Source organism: Stegostoma tigrinum, chromosome 14 (assembly GCF_030684315.1).
Source record: "Stegostoma tigrinum isolate sSteTig4 chromosome 14, sSteTig4.hap1, whole genome shotgun sequence".
In the NCBI taxonomy this organism is placed as follows: Eukaryota; Metazoa; Chordata; class Chondrichthyes; order Orectolobiformes; family Stegostomatidae; genus Stegostoma; species Stegostoma tigrinum.
Window position 1 is genome coordinate 16193564 of NC_081367.1, and position 17272 is coordinate 16210835.

At 39.7% G+C, this 17272-nt stretch overlaps 1 protein-coding gene across 1 annotated transcript; it reads right to left on the minus strand.

The window, feature by feature from the left end:
- Positions 1–9660: 9660 nt before the first annotated feature.
- On the minus strand, positions 9661–13164 carry LOC125457928 (C-C motif chemokine 16-like). Its single transcript, XM_048542725.2, has 3 exons — positions 12748–13164; positions 11230–11350; positions 9661–11115 (listed from the first exon to the last, which is right to left on the minus strand). The coding sequence occupies exons 1-3, from the start codon at positions 12806–12808 to the stop codon at positions 11019–11021; spliced, it is 279 nt and encodes a 92-aa protein (XP_048398682.1). The 5' UTR covers positions 12809–13164; the 3' UTR covers positions 9661–11018.
- Positions 13165–17272: the final 4108 nt, after the last annotated feature.

The following is a 17272-nucleotide window of genomic DNA, read 5'->3' on the forward strand; positions in this document are numbered from 1 at the left end:
TATGAGGGGACGTGGGTTTACCGTGCCCATGTGGAAACTCTGACAAGTCAATCAAATTAGTGCACCAGCCCCAGTTCCTATTTTTAGCTGTTTCCTTTACATTTCTCTTCACTTGAAACAACTTTTCACAGAAAACATTGCCTTTGTGGCCACCATTGAACAAGTTTTAGTTTGTCCAAATCCTGGTGGTTTTATTTTCTTGATGCCCTTAATCATTTTCTGTTGCATCGCTCAATATTAGCTGACAGTTATCGACGTGAATATTAAGAACCTAAATAATTATGAGGTTCCATTTTCTTTGGTATTTATCCAATTCAGTTTTAAAAGCATTAATCTGCCTTCAGCTCACTTTCAAACTGTGCATTCCAGATTCTAATTTTACCTTCCAGAATTTTGTCTGATGTTACCTATTGCTCATTTGTCAGTCACTGTAACTGGGAGTCCTATGGGTCTTGAGCCAATCACCAGATAGAAGATTCTCTTCATATATTCAATGTGGGTCACTCAGGACTTTGAATACTTCTATAAAAATCTCCCTCAAACTTCTTCAAGCAAAGAACGCCCAGTATCCCTGGAGACATTCTGATAAACTTTTACTACACACCCTCTGAAGCCTCCATGAATATCCCTGAAGCATAACACTGAGAACTACTATATTCCAGCTAAAGCTAATCTGATGTTTTGTAAAGGTCCATTGTTGCTCCTTTGTTATTTGTTCCCTGTACAAACTCATGCTGCGTCAATATCCCCATCCTGATTGGTGTAAAGGATGAGCATAAGTCCATTCCGTACTCTACTACATGCCTCATAGTCATTTACTGGCCAGTTTTGCCACTAATTAGCATTGTAGAACCATACTGTCATACAGCATGGAAACAGACCCTTCAGTCCAACCAGCCCATGCTGATCATAATCCCAACTAAACTAGCCCCGTCTGCGTGTGCATGGCCCATATCGTTCCAAACATTTTCTATTCCAGTGCTTATGTAAATGTTTTTTAAACTCTGTAGCTTGAGCCGAATACACTGCTTCCTCTGTAAGTTCATTCCATGCATGAAACACAGTCTGTGTAAAAAAGAAATTGCCAGCCAGAACTTTTTTTTAAATCTTTCTCCTCTCTCCTTAACAATATGTCCCCCTTGTTTTGAAATCCCTTGGGAAAAGACACCTACCATTCATCTTATCTATACCCCTCATGGTTTTATAAATCTTTATAAGGTTACCTCTTGACCTCTTACACTCCAGTCAAAAATGTCCCAACTTATCCTGCCTCACTTATTACTCAAATCATCCATTCCCAGCTTCATCCTGGAAAACTCTTCTGAAGCCTTTCAAGCTCAATATAAGACAATGACCAGAACTGGACACGGTACTCCAGAACAGGCCTCACCAACATCCTGTATAACCTTGACTTAATGTCCCAAATCCTATGTTCAAAGTCTGAGCAATGAAGGGACATGTGCTAAACACCTTCTCAACCACCTTATCTTTATATGGTGCAAACTTCAAAGAATAATGTACCTGAACTGTGAGGTCTCTGTGTTCTTCAGCGCTACCCAAGCCCCTACTTTTAAGAACCTAAATACTCCCTGTTCTGGAGTACCGTGTCCAGTTCTGGTCATTGTCTTATATTGAGCTTGAAAGGCTTCAGAAGAGTTTTCCAGGATGAAGCTGGGAATGGATGATTTGAGTAATAAGTGAGGCAGGATAAGTTGGGACATTTTTGACTGGAGTGTAAGAGGTCAAGAGGTAACCTTATAAAGATTTATAAAACCATGAGGGGTATAGATAAGATGAATGGTAGGTGTCTTTTCCCAAGGGATTTCAAAACAAGGGGGACATATTGTTAAGGAGAGAGGAGAAAGATTTAAAAAAAAGTTCTGGCTGGCAATTTCTTTTTTGGATAAGTCTTTGTTTGTTTTACCAAAATGTAATACCTCACATTTGTCAAACTTAAACTCCATTTGCTACTCTTCAGCTCATTGAACCAACTGATCAAGGTCTCTTTGAAATCTTAGATAACCTTTTTTTTTACTGCCCACTATAATTCCAATCTTGATGCCATCTGCAAATTTACTAACCATTCTATTTGTATTCACATCTAATACATTGACATAAATGACAAACAAAATTGTAGCCAACACCAATCCCTGTGGTACACCAGTGGTCACAGGCCTCCAGCCCGACAAAGCAATCCTCCACCATCACTCTCTGTCTCTTGCTATTTAGCCAATTCTTTATCAAATTGGTAAGTTCACCCTGAATCCCATGTGATCTAACTTGACTAATAGTTTACCCTGTGGAACCTTGTCAAAGGCTGTACTAAAGTCCAAGTAGAAAATATCTACTGCTCTGCCTTTGTCAATCTTCTCAGTTACTTCCTCAAAAAACTCAAGTAAGTTTGTGAGACATGATTTCCCTTGCACAAAACCATGCTGACTATCCCTAATCATTCCTTGATTCTCCAAATGCATATAAATCCTATCGTTCAAAATAACTTACAACAACTTATCAGCCACTGAAGTCACATTCACAGATATATAGTTCCCAGGCTTCTCCTTACATTCTCTTCTTAAACGGAGGTACAACAATAGCTAATCTCCAGTTATCTGGTACCTCACCAGTAGTTATAGATGATACAAGTATTTCTGCACAGGTCCTGCAATTTCCTCCCTAACTTCCCAATGAAGCTTTTGGGGAGGTCTACATGTGCACAGCTCTGGAGTGAGTATTTTTTAGGACGAGTATGTAAGCTGTCTGCTGGGACAATTGTGCGGAAATATTCCTTTAATGTGATTATTCAACTAAGTGGTTGATTTTATTTAAGATTTATGCATTTTTTAAAAAATTCTTTTATTTGCATGCTTAATATTTACACTTTGGATAAAGAAAGGTAGTTTATTTTACATATTAGGTGCTGTTGTAAGCTGCTTCTTTTTAGACTTAGTAACATTGAGAGTATAGAAGAAACACAGAGTTAGATGGCTAGTAGATTTAGAGAAGTGATTACACAGCAGGATAAGTCAGACAGATGGGTAACTGTCAGAAATGTAAGAAGATAATTCAGAAATCTCCTGTGACTATTCATCTCTCAAACAGATGCTCAGACTTGGGTAGTGTTGAAAAAGCTAGTCTCTCAGAGGAAAGTAGAAGAGGCATGGGCACTGAGAATGAATTTTGTGTTAAGCAGCATTTGACAAATTTAGATCAAGGCATATCTTCCATACCCAGATGGAGAGGACACTCTGCTTCGGTGTCCTGCTGACCAGTCAAAAAACCAACAGCTCCCTGTACCCAGCAGAATAGGACAGAGTGTTGACCACTGCTAGAATTATAGTCAGTCCCCAGCAGTGATTATCACTGAGGTGAGATGCACAACATAGATTAGGGGGCTATTATTGGGGCTGGACTGGCATGTCCCAGTCAGAAGGACAAAAGGGGTGACTGGGTAGGGCCAATAGGCCAGGGAGGAGGAGCAATCGATGAGAGGATGTTTATAGTGATGGTGGAGGTGTTTGGGTTTTTGCAGCTGGGGGGAAGGGGCTGAGTTACTCTGATGGATCCATTGAATACACAAAGGAAATAACTCCTCTAATTCTTGGTCCATCTCCAGCTGAAGCTGTAAAGGATGTTTGCTATACTTGGTGCCAGTTTCTGTCCACCGTGGGAGCAGTACATGGCCTGGGGTGTGTGTGATGTCACTAATGTCTCATTAATTGACCACTGAATGGTTTCAATCAGCCTATCAGTGGGTAGGCTCCCCTACGATGGGTCACGTTGCTTTGGGAGTAAGTATCTGGGGAGAACATCCAAACTCATCACATGCCTGTTGATTATTTTCCCTAATGCCTATTTCTACACCTTATCCACTGCTGACTTTAAAACAATGAGCTTGAAGTGATGAGGCGTGTCTTTACACACTTTCTTGAATAATGATGTTATATTTGTCACGTCTCAAATTCCTGGCACTTTTCCATGCTGAGGGCTGACTGACATATTCAGTCAACTCTTTCCACTCTCTCCATCCTAATATCTTCTGGCAGCCTCAGTTGCAAGCCGTCTCTCTCAATATCCTGTCCACTCTAGGCAGAGCCAGTCTTTTCACCAATTCCTTTCAATCCATCTGCACACCAACATGAACTCTACCGTCTCCACTTCCATCAACACTCTGTCAGCAACCTGTTCCTTAATAAACATAAACATTTGGAACTCTTCTTGACTTGACCTGCACTTCTAAGTGTACATCAACTTCCTTTTCCCTGATAGGCATTACCCGACCTCCTACATTATGCCTTATTTACATACTGACAGATTATGGTTTGTTCACCTTTATGATAGAATGTACTTCAAATCATAGAGATATACAGCACAGAAACAGACCCTTCAGTCCAGCAGATGCCCTAAGTATATCTAGTCCCGTTTGCCAGGATGTGGCCACATACCTCTAAACCCTTACTATTCATGTGCCCATCCAGATGCCTTTTAAATAATGTAATTGTACCAGCCTCCGCTATGCTTCTGGCAGCTCATTCCATACACGGTCTATTCTCTGCCTGAAAAAGCTCCCTCTTAGGTCCCTTTTAAATCTTTCCCCTCTCACCTTAAATTTATGTGCTCTAGTTTTAGGCTCCCACACTCCAAGGAAACGACATTGGCTATTTACCTTATCCATGCCCCTCATGATTTTATAAATCTCTATAATGTCGACCCCTCAGCATCCGACTTTCCAAGGAAAATAGCCCAGTCTATTCAGCCTCTCCCTAGAGCTCAAGCCCTCCAACCCTGGCATCATCTTTGTAAATCTTTTCTGAACGTTTTATAGGTTCACAACATCTTTCCCATAACAGGGAGACCAGAAGTGCTCTCAGTATTCCAATAGCGGCCAAACCAATGTTCTGTACTGCCGCAACATAACCTCCCAACTACTTCACTCAATGCACTGACCAATAAAGGCAAGCATGTCAAACGCCTTCTTCACAATCTTTCCATCTGTGACTCCACTTTCATGGAATAATGAGCCTGAACTCCAAGGTGTCTGTTCAGCAACACCCACCAGGACCTTACCATTAAGTATATAAGTCCTGCCCTGAATTGTCTTTCCAAACAGCAGCACCTCACTTTCAACTAAATTAAACTCCTCAGCCCGTTGGCCCATCTGATCATGATCCCATTGTACTCTGAGGTAACCTTCTTGGCTGTCCACTACACCACCAATTTTGGTGTCATCTGCAAACTTACTTCCCTTGAAAAAATTTAAAATTAATTCATAAAAATTCAGCTGCAATTAAATATACCATTGTTCTAATCAGGCAAGGAGGAAATGGTTTTTTTTCTATCCTTTTGGACGTACATGGAATAGTGTAGGTGAGATGGGCTTCAGATCGGTATGACAGGTCGGCATAACATCGAGGGCCGAAGGGCCTGTACTGTGCTGTAATATTCTATGTCCTATGTTCTTTTCACTTGCCTGGTTAGCAGCAACAAAGGTTCAGGTTCTTTTAAGCACAAGGCCTCACTTCTCCCCAATTAAAAAAAAATCCAAGTCAGAGGGCTTATTTTATCAATTCTTAACACCGAGAAAAAGTAGTAAAGAAGACATCAAGCATGTACAGACACTGATACAAAGTTAAAGAGGGATTAGTGTCTGATACAAAAGAACAATGACAGCAGTAAACCTGAGACCAAGGTTGTTTATTTGGTGTCTTGAATCAAATGTCTCAATTATTTCAGTAGCCCTTCTGGGTCTTGGTGTTCTAATATTTCTTCTGTTTCTCACACTACTGTTCAAAGAATGCAAAATTACTATTGAATGTAAAATCTGCCAGCAGCCATTCTATTTTTGCTCTCTATTTACGACATTATTTTCCAATTCATTTCTCTCAACTTGTTCCTTGATGCCTTCAAGGCAGAGATCGACAAATTCTTGGTCTCAAAAGGAATCAAGAGCTACGGGGAGAGTGCAGGGAAGTGGAGTTGAAGTGCCCATCAACCATGATTTAAATGGCGGAGTGGACTTGATGGGCCGAATGGCCTTACTTCCACTCCTATGTCTTACAGTCTTATTCTAATTAACCTAGTTCTCATTTGAAGAATTTACAAGGCATGTGTGTCATATACCCTCTTTATCATTTACTCAAATTGTCTATCTCGCCCACCATCCAAGGAGCTCTGGCTTTGATTTCCTTAACCAAGTGTTAAGGGCTCCAAAGAGAGTAAGACCTCATCATTGTATTTACAGTGAAGTTATAGACAGCACAGCCCTGCCCTCTTTATGTCGCCCTTATCAGGGTCTTGTGTTTTGTTATTATAATAAATTTATGTGCCTCAAGGTATGAGTGGAAATTTCTCACACTAAAGATGACTACCGAACTTTGCTTCTTTATTTGGACTTGGCATCAGCCAATGTCCAGAAAACATGTGCTGTCGGGTGTCCCTGTTCACTGGGCCACGCCGGGGAGCTGACACTACCCTGATACTGTATGGTGAGGCATCGCATGCCAGCAGCACATCTTGCTTGGTGTCATAGTGAGTCAACACCTGAGATAATGATAGCTGCTTCTTCACTTTCCTAATGGCTGCATTTTGGCTACAAGACCATTTCCAAAGCAGGCTCTTCTTCAGTAACAATTGTAGGAGTGCCACCAAAGAGGCCAGTTTGTGTATGAATTTCCTGTAATAATTCACCATCGTAAGGAAAGACCCAAACAGCTGTAGTCTCTGTTTGAAGTCCTGTTGGGCTTCAGCTATTTGGTGGTTTTGCATGGTCATATCAATCATCCCACATATAAAACATTCTCTCAGCATCTCACTTAAGGTAAACCCAAGTCACATGTCTCTGCCTCTCCTATTTATATCTGTCATCCAGGATCCCCTGATTGATCCAGATTTACAGCCTCAGTCAGGGAACTCATACCCTATGGTGTCCACCTGCCTGAGCTCATACCAATCGCTACACTTTCCATCACTTCACTGATGAGTGAAGACTGTGTAGACTGAAGAGGTAGTACTTGGTCAGGTTGGATTTGTCCTGCTTTTTGTGCACAGGGCATATCTGCGGCAATTTTCTACATTGCCAGGTGGATGCTTGTAAATGTTTTGGAAGAACTTGGCTAAGTGAATAGCAAGCTCTGGAACACATTTCAGTGCTATTCCCAGAATGCTATCAGAGTCTATAGCCTTTGCTGTATCCAGTACCCCCAAGAGTTTCTTGTAATCATGTGCAGTAAATCAAATTGGCTGAAGACTGGCATCTAGGATGCTGTGGAAGATGCTGATGTGGATCATCCATTTGGCATTCCTGGCTGAAGATAGTTGCAAATCTTCTTTTGTGCTATACATTCCAAATCTTCATATGATGATTGTCCTTAAGCAAATATTTGCTCCATAGACATTTATACTTAACTCCCTGTGCCCCATACCAGCTTCTCCATTCCTCCATCAGACCCAGTAGCACATCATTCTCAGTTTGGCCAAAATTATTTTTGTCCAGGAATTTCTCCTTAATACACTTAACAAATTCCTCCTCCCCTGTATTGTTCCTCAAGCATTATCATTTTTGATATTTGAGAATTAAAATCCTTCAATGTGATGACTGTACAATTCTCATACATCTGTGATTTAACTGCAAATTTGCTACTGTCTTTCTCTCATACGCTGTGTAAATATCTTCAGTAGTGTAAAGTACATTGTTTTCTCCTTGAGTCTAACGAAAAGGTATTTTGTCAATGCCCCTAAAAACACCAGTCCTACCTAGTACAAAAAAAGCCTTCCCTAATCAGTATTGTCACTTCACCTTCCTTTTCCCTACTCAATCATTTCTAAACATATTGTGCCAGATTTTCCCTCAGGAGATTGGAAACAAGAGGCATGTTCAATGTCAGCTTTCAAAATCTGAACCAGGGGAAATTTTCCCCAGGGTTAGTTGATGCTATGTTTAGGTGAGAAGCAGGTCTGCTTCCAGTTATGTTCCCAGGACAGGAGACAGAGTGCACATGATGAAGACATGTTCCGTAAGCATTTCTATCTCGAAAGAACAGAACTGGTGCTTTCAAGCTGTGTGGTCAGCCAATCATTGACAGTCATATTTTTCTTGGCAAATCACTTCCTGCCTTTTTCCAACCTAGCATGGTTTTACATTCCCAGTGTTTGAGATTTAATGCAATCCTTGTATGGTGGATATCAGCATTATCTCTTCCCACATATTTGCCAGCAGAAAGTCTACCACCAGCATATCCCTTCTTAAACTCTCAAGAGCACCTCTGTCCTCCCACTGTAGTGTACCTTTGCGGTTAAGGCATGTCACTCACCACATCATAAGATGCCACTGAACTTCAGCATGTTTTCTGCTCTTATGATTCACCTCAAATTTGCTGTAGAATCTGCCCTATCTGTATTTGAAAGCTGAGGTTCCTCAAAGACTGACACCAGCATCAAATTTTCAGACTATCAGACATCCCCAGTCCTAATGGCATGCTCTTGGATGGATATCTAGTGCCTCAGGACAGGTTCCAAGTTGCAGGATTCCCAGGAACCTAAAGGCTTCCTTCCTGCACCACCTGTCAAGGTATGTATTTCTCCTCACATACTTACAGTTCTATTCCATGTAGGGCATGATACTTGGAACAATCCATTAATTATTCAAGATCCTGCTTTTTGGCTTCCTCCTCAGCTCTCAAAAATTTGCTTATGTGACCTCAATGCTTACTTTCTCTATATCATAGGTGTTGGTGTATACCACAGCTTCTGATTCATCCATTTAACCCTGCTGAATATTCTGTACTCTTTCTGTGATATCCTTGACCATGGCACCAGGGAGACAACATGCCATGCTGTATATAAAATGCCACATTCAGACATTCTTGTCATTCCCAGGCTATGGAATATTTTAGAGCAATCACTTTTTAAAATTTATGTTTTCAGTTCTGTGTAGTCTTTGTCCATTGGTGCCATGGTCTGGGCTGTACTTTTTTTGAGATATGTTCATACCCAGCAGCCTCTAAAGCTGTTTCCTGGTTTGAGAAAGAATACACCAAAAATACTCCTTCACCTCTGATTTGTCTAGGTAGCCCTCTATATTTCGTCCCTACTTCCCTGTGTAGGCAGGAATCTCAGAAATTCTCATCCTCCCCATTTTTCCTAAATGTTGCATTTGAAGCTCTGAAATCATGAGTTCAAGCATCTAGCGTTCTTATACATATATGATCCTGAAGATACAGGAAGCTTCCTGAAGTTCCCACATGGTACAGGCATTTCAAGCAGCTGGTCTTGCTGCTAATCCCCATTCTAAAATCCTCCATTTGCTCTTTTTGAACCAAGCTAATATCTTTGATAAAGTATTAATATCAAGTAATGCATCTAAAGGAAAAATGACATCAGAATGGAATATTCCAGTTCAATTAAATTACAGGGGATTTCAGAAATGCCAGTATCCCAGATCCCCTCAATTTCCAGTGGATTCCAAATCAGGGATAAGATGTTTCTCAGTAAATGCCTGTTCTTCTTTCTTGATTAGAACTTCCAAACAAATGAGCATATTCAGCCAGCAAGCATTCCACTCAATAACTTTTAATTTAAGTTCCTATTCAACAGAATAGTTTGATTCTCACATTGATTCTAAACACAATGCGTCAACTAAGAAAGGTAGTTGAAATAATTGGCAGACATTAGGTGCAAGTGTTAAAATTCAAGCTTGGAATAGAACCTCACATTTCTTTGCAGTGCATGCATATCTTTTAAGTGTACACATTGTCATAAAAACTTGGGAAGTCTGTAAACTGGCAACTTGATACAAGGCGAATAACAGACCAGAATGACAATTGATTGAAGGAACAATATTGGAATTCCAAATCACACTGAGGCAAACTGCAAACATAATAAATAATACCATAATAAGATAACAATGTGTGAAGCTGGATGAACACAGCCAGGCCAAGCAGCACCTTAGGAGCACAAAAGCTGACGTTTCAGGCCATATATTGTTCATTTTTTTAACTGCATTCCCTGACTTTATCAATGAAGTTGAACAAGTAGTATCGAAGAATAATTTGAAAAGAAACATTTTCACGTGCATTCCAGTGCAGATTCAAAGTTATTATACATATAGTCATGAAAGAAGACCAACTTTACTTTATCCAGCCAACTAAATGGCACACTGCTTTAATTCAATCTCTTTCTGAAATATGTTAACTTAATCAAAGAAAAATGAAGCCTGGCAGTAAAGACCGTCTAATATAAGATGGTGTCGTAAATGATTTTTGTTTTGTGAACAATGGATTTCTTTATCTATAATTCTATGTTACATATTCAGCTTCACCACATTATATGACAGTTAAAATCTACAAATTAATAATTGTGACAAACTAGCATTTTATATGTGCAATTGGCTAAAATAGGATAATTCTCTATGGATCAGTCGTTACAAGGGTTTTAATTTCACTTTCAAAATTTTATTTTTTTTAACGTAAGATTTGCCCTGCTTCAGAGAAGTGGAAGTTTTTTTTTACAAAACCAGAATTTGATCACTTGGCTGGCTTTCCAGGGACTGGAATGGCCACACCTACTGGGTGTACCCATGCTGATTGCTTACTGGGTTACACATCTTCTGCTAGCTCAGAGACTGATGTGCCAACAGTGGCCACTGCCTTCAGTCAACCTAGTAAGAATATTAGATCTAGAAATGGGGGAAATTCAACACTTAATCAATAAGAAACTACAAATTGTCCATTGTCCTTGGAGACAGGCACACTCTATCCAATCCACGTCTTGTAGCATTAATAAAAGCTGTGATGTAAATCAGTGATGTGTTAAAGCAGCACCAACAGTAAGTGGTATTATATTTGACTGATGTTGATTCAACAAATTTAGCTGGGGTATTTAAAGTTTCTTGCTTTTATGAACTTTCTGATGACAAGGAAAAGTATATAAAATGTTGAAAGATGAACTTATAAGGCGTTTTATGGTAACTTTCGTCCAGCGTCAAATATTCTGATGCCCATGTCATTCACAGGGAATCAATATCTTCATCTCTTTTGTTCATTTTGGGAAAGTTTTTTCAGAAGTTCCTTCACTAAACTATCATCCGGGTTTGAGCAGACCTGCCTTCGTTTTACTGTGAATCTGAAAAAGAACAGAATAGGTTCACTTCTAGTGTTCACTAGGAACAACAGATGTTCTTAATAATGAGATAGAATGCCAGAATTCAGCAGACAACTCCCTGTTCTGAATACTTACACCACAGCCTTAATTCTGCAGCGACCATTATTTTCCTGAATGCGATATTCCTTAATGTTCCTGAAGGCAGGGATTGATTTTGAGTATTTCCGGCAGCAGTTCTTCCGTATTGGAGTTGGGCCTGGAAATCAAAATTCAAGGCATGTTATTTACTGCTTTAAAGAAAGAACAGGAAAAGTCTCCAGCAACTTAAGCAGGCAGGATTGACTTTGTTTCTCCTGACTGTTTATGCTGACACGCGTTATCTGAAATCTAAAATTGAGTCACTTCCATCAACAGCAGCTGGAGGACCATCAACTCAGTGAAAGATGCAGTTTGGTCAGGCTGAAACTTACTGGTCTTCCAGTCAACATAAATGTCTACTGCTGAGTGTTGCAGACTGATACCTTGCAGCACTTGGGACAATATGGAGAGGGTAGCAAGGCTTGGGGAAACTACAGAAAAGGCACAATGCGAAAAGGCCACTATCTGAGACCTTTCAGCCCTTATATTACTAACAACTCAAGAATAATTTAAACCCCTAGATCTGTGAGGTCGCTATATAATGAATCATTGTAAATGTTAACTGTAACTATAGCTATAAAACGTAACATAGAGTATTGGAATAAACATATTTGCTTAGCATCTTATGTAATGTCAATTTTGAATGTTCCTGTAATATACTTGTATAGATTTTAAACGTCATACATATTTAAATGTCATCACATGATTCTACATAATAAAGATGCAAGGCTCATTCTGATTAACAATGTTATCACATTGCTCATCACTGACTACAAAGTCTCAACTCACAGTCATGATGCTGGTGTTGGACTGGGATGGATAAGGTCAGAAATCACAGGACACTAGGTTATAGCCGAACAGGTTTATTTGAAAACACAAGCTTTTGGAGTATAGCCCTTTCACCTGACGAGGGGGCTTCTCACCAAAAGCTTGTGTTTTCAAATAAACCTGTTCGACTGTAGCCTGGTGTTCTGTGATTTCTGACCTTGGAGTGTATTCAGTTTTTAAAAATTAATTTAAAAAATTAATGTAAGGCTGAATCCAACACTTCGTAATAATTCTACATGCCATTGTAAGACAGCATTGAACCTTCTGCAATATTCCAATAGAGAACCCTGGTTGTGTGGTTCTTGTGGGTTTTGTTGATTTTATAATCGTCATGCTTCGTAACATACAGTGAAGTATTGTAACCATGCTAACCATCTCTAACCACCAGCTATTGCTGCCTTAAAACAAAATTATTCTTTCAGTAATATCACAGTAGGTTGTACTGCACATATCTCTAACTTCATTCCATCCCAGTGACTGTCTCATACTATTAAACTCAGTAAATAACGAAAATAACATTAAAACTTCGTAAAACATGAAAAATGACCAGGATACATTCTGTAGCTGTTGAGAAAAAAAATCACTATATTCTTCAAAGGTAATTTATATTATATTTATTAAGTAACAGGATTTCATAAAATCAGACAGTAAATAGAACAGGATAATAGAGATGTAATGCTCTCTTACCTGCTAATATAACCGAGGTGACAATACTGAGACAAATCAACACCACAAGAACTTGCTTCATTTTCTCGAAACAGGTTTCCTCAGGGCGGGCTAGGTTGAAAATTCTAAAATATCTTTGAAAGCAGCTTGTATTTATTCTCTCAGATGTTCAGCCCTCTGTCTAAATTCCATGAGAGGAGGTGATGCTGTGGAGGTAGGCTTACCGTGCCCCTGTGGAAACTCTGATAAGGCGATCAGATTTGTGCATCAGCCCCAGTTCCTATTTTTAGCTGTTTCCTTTACATTTCTCTTCACTTGAAATAACTTTTCACAGAAAGTATTATCTTCATGTTCACTGCTGAACAACCTATAGTTTCTACAAATCCCTGGCGACTTTATTTGGTCGATGCTCTCAATTGTTTTCTATTTCATCACACTCATAAAAAGTTGATTTTTCTTTCTTCACTTGACTGCTTAATTTTCTATAGATTCACTCATCAATATATCTCATTAACATATCTCTACCCCTCATCTAAACCACAGACCTGCCTGTTAAGAACTACACGGAACAAACGATAAAGCTTCCATACTCATTGCAAAAGTACGACCAATCCGTTCAGAAAATATACTTGGCTCTTCATCTGAAGGTCAGCTGAGCTTTAGCAGTCAGATCTTCCCTGCATTTTACATTCTGCTGTGGAAACTTAATTCTCCTCTGGTACCTGTACAGTTAACTAATAATTGTGAGCTAATAATTGCAGCAGACCCAAGCTCACCTGGCCTAAAATTTTATCTTACCTTTTCATATTCTTCCATCTGAAACCTATCACCTCACAATTCTCTGCATTAAATTTCATGTCTCACATGTTTGCCCATTCCACAAGCAAGCCCATCAGCATCTCTTGAACCCTTATCACTGTGCTCCCTATTGTTCAGATCCCTTCCAAGTTTTTTGTCATCACAACTTTTAAAATTGTGCTACACATCCAAAGTCATTAATACCCTGGGGCCCACCACTACATCTACCTTCAGTTTCAACCCCAATTTTCAGTTCCTGGCACTGAGCTATATTACAGTGTTTTACATGTGCTTGTTCCTTGGTTGCTGCTGACACTTGATGTGCCTTATCACACTTATTGTTGGACCAATGATTATTGCTTGGCTGTGGTAATAATAAAGTAAGAGATATTCCAGATTAGAAGGTTAGTGGTGGGTGTAGACTATCATGCTGCTGCTGAAGGTCCATGAAGCTTCATAGATGTTCCTTTTTAAGCTGCCGGTCAAATTCAGAATTGTTTCTCTTTGGGCTGTAATAGTGCAATATACATTTTGCGTGATGTTCTGTGTGTGAAGTCAGGGCATCATCACCATAATGATAGTGACCCTTTGCCAGCCTCTCACCAATGCTGACATGGGCACATGTATTTCTAACAGACTGATGAAGTTGAAATAGGGCTTTTGAACCTCGTGCCAAATCTGTCACAATTTGGCAAAAGACCAGTTACATCGTTTAGATCTCAGTCACCATGATCTGTGGTATTGCAGCCAATCCACTCTTGGTGATCATGAACATTGAAGTTCCTCATCCTGAGTATGTTCAGTGGCATTGTTACTCTCAAAATTTGTTCCAAGTAGTGTTAGATGTGGAGGAGCACTGATTAAACAGCTCACCATGGAAAGTCAATCATCTGAAAGTCTCCTTACCAAGGATGCCATGACATTTCATGGGGTCTTGAATCAATTACTCTCAGAGCCATTCCCTTTTATCTGTATACTCCTGTGATACCAAATTTACTGGACATTGGAACAGGATACATCAGGTTCTAGAGGAGTCAGTGTGTTGGCTGTTGGATACAAATCTGTGAATATGTCTGATGTTTCTGACTCATATTGAGTCCACATTTCCTAACAATGATGTAAGCCTCTAGGGTTTGGAGTGAAGGCTTTGTAGGGTCAGTTGGGCTGAATCTTAACCCTCAAGTGAAACTGTGTGATCATCTGTGTTTCTCCCTAGACTGTTATAGTGTCCCTGATACCTAACAAGTGCAGTAGAGGAGCAGAGCTGCCTGATTTCAGCAACTTTAAAGCAGTGCTTGCAACCCATGTGTACTGTTTCTGTAAAGTAAAAATATTTACAGTGAAATCAAGGTAAAGAGAGACTTATAAATACTCCAAACATTCAAATATTTTACCCTCAGGCTGTGTGCCAGACATGGAATATATTTTGTAAATATTTAGACCATTACAATTGAATTAAGTGGAACATATTGTCTTGGGAGATGTTAAATTTTCTGCTAAATCCTGTGATGTTTAAGTGGATACATTTCTGTTTACAAATTTTTTAAATAAAGTATATTTTTGAACAAGAAAAATTCCAAACACCCAGCAGCCATTTCATGTCAGAGTTGAATTCAGGTAGTGCTATTCAGGTGTCATGTCATGAAGAAAGACCCTTGAGAACAGTTAATAGGCCTTGAAGAATCTAAACTCAAAATAGATTGTTGCTTCTGAGTGTTATTCGGTGTAATGTGCGTACCATCTGCCCAACGGATCTTTGACATTCAATATATTGGAAAGTACCAGGCTTTAGCCTCAGGATTTATTATGTGGCAGTTGCATAAGCCATAAAGACCTGGAGACAAGATTTTAACAATTCTTACACAGGATAGGGATGTCATTGGTTAGGCCAGTACAGATTGCTCACCCCGACTTGTCCTTGAGAAAGCCATGGTGATTTGTATTCTTGAACTTGACTCCATGTAAGATGGGTTAACCCACAGTGCTGTTAGAAAGGGAGGTCCAGGACAAAGCCATTGAACAATGAAACTGGTGTTCACAATCTTACCAGCTGATTATGCATTATGCAGCAATCTTTAAATAGTGATATTTTGTATGTTCTCACTATTTTTGGCCACGTGGCTTATTTAGCTGTTGGAGCATTAAAGTGACTGACTTCTTCGGTGTTTCCAATGTCAGATTAAGACATCCAGCAGAGAATAACACTGGGTGAAGATATCAAAATAATTTTCATAATATTTTCGTGAAAATGAGAAATTATGAATAGAGGTGAACTACAGTGAACTTTGTACAAAAACAGAAGTTGCTGGAAAAGCTCATTATGTCTGGCAGCATCTGTAAAGAAAAAAATAGAGTTAACGTTTTGGGTCCGTTGACCTTCCTCAGGAGCTGGCACCTTACCAACTTGTAATCTCAAATAGCCATAAATAAAAGCAAGGCACTTTCAGTGTTTGGATAATACATTTCTTTAAAAAATACATAATAATGGTAGAGGACCTGCAGAAGTTATTCTTTGGCTTTACATTGAAATTATTAAATTATTGGATCAGTTTAGGTTATTTCACCTGAACAAGCATGCACTGTCCAGAGCAACCGTGTGTGAATCTGACAGCTTGTAACTTTTTTTAAATTGGTCTGGAGGCCACAGAGCCACTTGAGGTGCCAATTTGATCTTCATTTGCAGTGGTTTTACTGTGATACCCATCTCCATTTGAGCCATTGACTACCTGGCTAAATTCCTTCTTTACTCAACCCCTCTGACGTTAGAGCAGCAACTTGTTTTGTGTTGTGTGTCGTGTAACTTTTCATTAACTATTATCCTTCCATTAACAGGCAGCATCCATTCCCCAATCACCCCTCTTTCCTATTTCCTTCCTTCACTCATTCATGCTTGACTTCACTTACATAGAAAGAAAACGTTTCGTCACCCAACGGCCATTGCATTTTCAAGCCCCATATCTCTAACAGTAACTACACAACAAACCTCTTCTACTGCTTGGTGCAGTATGCGCTGAACACTCAATTATCAGCCATTCTGAAGAGAAGACACATTTGACTTGAAATGTTAACGTACTTCCTCTCTCCGTAGATGTTGTCAGACCTGCTGAGTATTTCCAGTGCTTTCTGATTTTATTGCTACTTCCCCTGGTACCAGATGACCTCCAGTATCTGACCCGACTCTCTATTTGTCATGTGTGACCCAATGCATAGGGCTGAATTGAAATTATAATGCTGTGGTGGGCTTGGAAGTATGATTGAGGGGGCCCAGAAAAATAGTGGAATTAATGGTGGAGCGGTTTCATAAAGGGAAGTGGAACTCTTACCTAGTCCATGAATGTTGTCAGGCAATTTGTCTTATCAGGGCCCCAAATGGAAGTGACATTTGAGCTACTGCCAGAATTTCACCCCCGGCAGATTCCACGCCCTCATCTCACCCCCAGCCTAATAACTACATCCAACCACCATGAGCTAAGCTGCTAGTTCTTACAGAAGACTTTGGGCAGACATGCATTGGTGACCAAAGCTCTGTGATCTGAACAGGAATCTACAAGAATGCAAGACCATAATTTTGGCCAAGACAGATGCAGCAGAGGGATTTCCTCTTCATGATGAATCACTTGTAGATAGACATTGTGGATTTTTAATGTTTCATGTGCAGACCAGTGAGAAGACTTCCTTATTAAGGGTGGCCGCACAGTTCCCAACTTGAATTATCAGTACCCGCCTCCTGCGGCGAGCCTGCTGATCT

Excerpts from the sequence above, each read along its gene's own strand:
- LOC125457928 (XM_048542725.2), bottom strand. The coding sequence starts at position 12,808 with ATGAAGCAAGTTCTTGTGGTGTTGATTTGTCTCAGTATTGTCACCTCG. Across the intron at positions 11,351-12,747 it reads CACCTCGGTTATATTAGCAG|GCCCAACTCCAATACGGAAG; the intron begins GTAAGAGAGCAT and ends TTTGATTTCCAG. Across the intron at positions 11,116-11,229 it reads TGCAGAATTAAGGCTGTGGT|ATTCACAGTAAAACGAAGGC; the intron begins GTAAGTATTCAG and ends GTTCTTTTTCAG.